The sequence below is a fragment of the Grammomys surdaster genome, unplaced genomic scaffold, assembly GCF_004785775.1.
Source record: "Grammomys surdaster isolate TR1022 unplaced genomic scaffold, NIH_TR_1.0 693, whole genome shotgun sequence".
Taxonomy (NCBI): domain Eukaryota; kingdom Metazoa; phylum Chordata; class Mammalia; order Rodentia; family Muridae; genus Grammomys; species Grammomys surdaster.
Window position 1 is genome coordinate 49,038 of NW_021605112.1, and position 2,132 is coordinate 51,169.

Below are 2,132 nucleotides of genomic sequence, written 5' to 3' on the forward strand. Positions count from 1 at the left end.
AGAATTTACCCTACAAAAGTCACTTCTCTTTCCTTACAGCTCAGCTTCATTCAGTACAGCACAAAACAAACAAAAACAAAAAACAGCTGAATTTAAGGTTTATTTTAAATTCTGTGTCTATGTGTGGAGTCTGAAAGTGGGTGCATACACATGAGTGCAGGTGCCTGTGGAGGCCAGAGGAGGAAGTTAGATTCCCTGGAGGTGGAGTTACAGGCTCTGCTGAGAAAAGAATTCAGGTTTTCTGGAAGAGCAGTACTCTGTCCTAACAGCATAGTATTTTTAATACTTGTATTTTTATCTTTTCCCATTCTTTTCCTACTCTGTTTCTTTCCCGTCTTACATTTGACACTTTCTTCCTTTTAAAAATGAGCTCATTTTAGAGTCTTAATCATATGCAATTCCTGACTTACACAAATTAGTTCTTTTAATATTATTTATAAATTAATACTAATACCTAAGCAATGAAGTGAGGCCTCTGGCATATTGAAGGGGCAATGCACAAGCAATCTACAGGTATTTCTTCATCTTGGAAATAGGTGGTGCTCCCAAGCAGGAATGTTGACTTGTCACCAGTTCTCTGCACCAGAGTTGAACATTTATTTACCTTTCATAAGTGATTCTGAAAGAATCTCTGTCCTCAGGCTCAAGAACCAGCAGACATCACAGAGGCCATGTATAACCTAAGCTGTTATAACCCAACTTCCTTCACTCTTGTTGGCATACCCAGCTTGGAAAAATTTCACATCTGGATCGGGATTCCCTTTTGTGTCATCTATGTTGTGGCTATTGTAGGCAACTGCCTTCTCCTCTACCTGATTGCAGTGGAGCAGACCCTCCACGAGCCCATGTTTATATTCCTGTCCATGCTGGCCAGCACAGACCTCATCTTGTCCACTGCCACAGTGCCCAAACTGCTCAGTAACCTTTGGTTTGGGTCCCAAGAAATAACCTTCTCTGGTTGTCTCATTCAGATGTTTTTCCTCCACTTCAGCTTTGTCGTGGACTCGGCTATCTTGTTAGCCATGGCGTTTGATCGCTATGTGGCTATCTGCTTGCCCTTGAGGTACAGCACCATCCTGACTCCACAGCTGATTGTCAAGATTATGGTGAGCATCATTGTGAGGAGCTTCTCAGTCATCCTGCCAGATGTTTTCCTGTTGAGGCGGTTGCCGTTTTGCAAGACCCGTGTCATTCCTCACACATACTGTGAGCATATAGGTGTTGCAAGGCTTTCCTCTGCAGATATCTCTATCAACATCTGGTATGGGTTTTCTGTTCCCCTCATGACTGTAATCTCAGATGTCATCCTGATTGCAGTATCCTACATCTTCATTCTCCGGGCAGTTTTTCTGCTCTCTTCCCAGGGTGCCCGTCAAAAGGCCTTGAGCACCTGTGGTTCCCATGTCTGTGTCATCCTCATGTTCTACACACCTGCCTTCTTCTCCATCCTTGCTCATCGCTTTGGGCACAGTGTTCCTCGTAATGTTCTCATCTTATTTGCCAACTTCTATGTGGCCATCCCTCCTGCTCTAAATCCAGTTGTTTATGGAGTGAAGACCAAGCAGATCCAGGACAAATTCCTTCTTTTCTTCTCTTTGAGAAAGACACAATGAGTGGGTACTGAAAGCTAAACTCAGGCAACATTGATCAGATGAAACTTTTAATTCCCAATTATTTGAAACGTGGTCATTCTACCCATCCACAGAATACAGTTGGAGAAAAGGGCAGAGATTTCCAAAACCTCTGGGAAGATCAAGCTTCTTTTGCTGAACTGTCATACACGTTGCTGGGTAGAGCTGGTCGATCTCAGTGCAAATGAGCTACAACTGAGGTTTGCATCACTTACTGATAGATATTTGAATGAACGGCATTTCCCAACATCCTTGCATTTCACAGCTTCTTTATTAGAAGCAATGTACTGTACTTTTCCTTGCTAAGTACTGATCAATCCTAATCCTTTCTTCTATAATTACTAGAATTTTTGCTTATACTTCTTCAAACCATTGTTCTTCCTTTTTCCTTTATTTCTTTAAAGAAAATGAGTAAAAAGACAAACATCTCTCTTTATTCCCACTTTACTCTGCACTTGCTAGATTAAATAGAATTATTTCTTTTTTATTTTTCTTAATTGC

General features: G+C 41.4%; 1 protein-coding gene across 1 annotated transcript; it reads left to right on the top strand.

Moving 5' to 3' along the window:
* Positions 1-640: 640 nt before the first annotated feature.
* LOC114633538 (olfactory receptor 52H1-like) lies at positions 641-1,698 on the top strand. Its single transcript, XM_028782103.1, has one exon. The coding sequence runs from the start codon at positions 672-674 to the stop codon at positions 1,611-1,613; it is 942 nt and encodes a 313-aa protein (XP_028637936.1). The 5' UTR covers positions 641-671; the 3' UTR covers positions 1,614-1,698.
* The last annotated feature ends 434 nt before the right edge of the window (positions 1,699-2,132 follow it).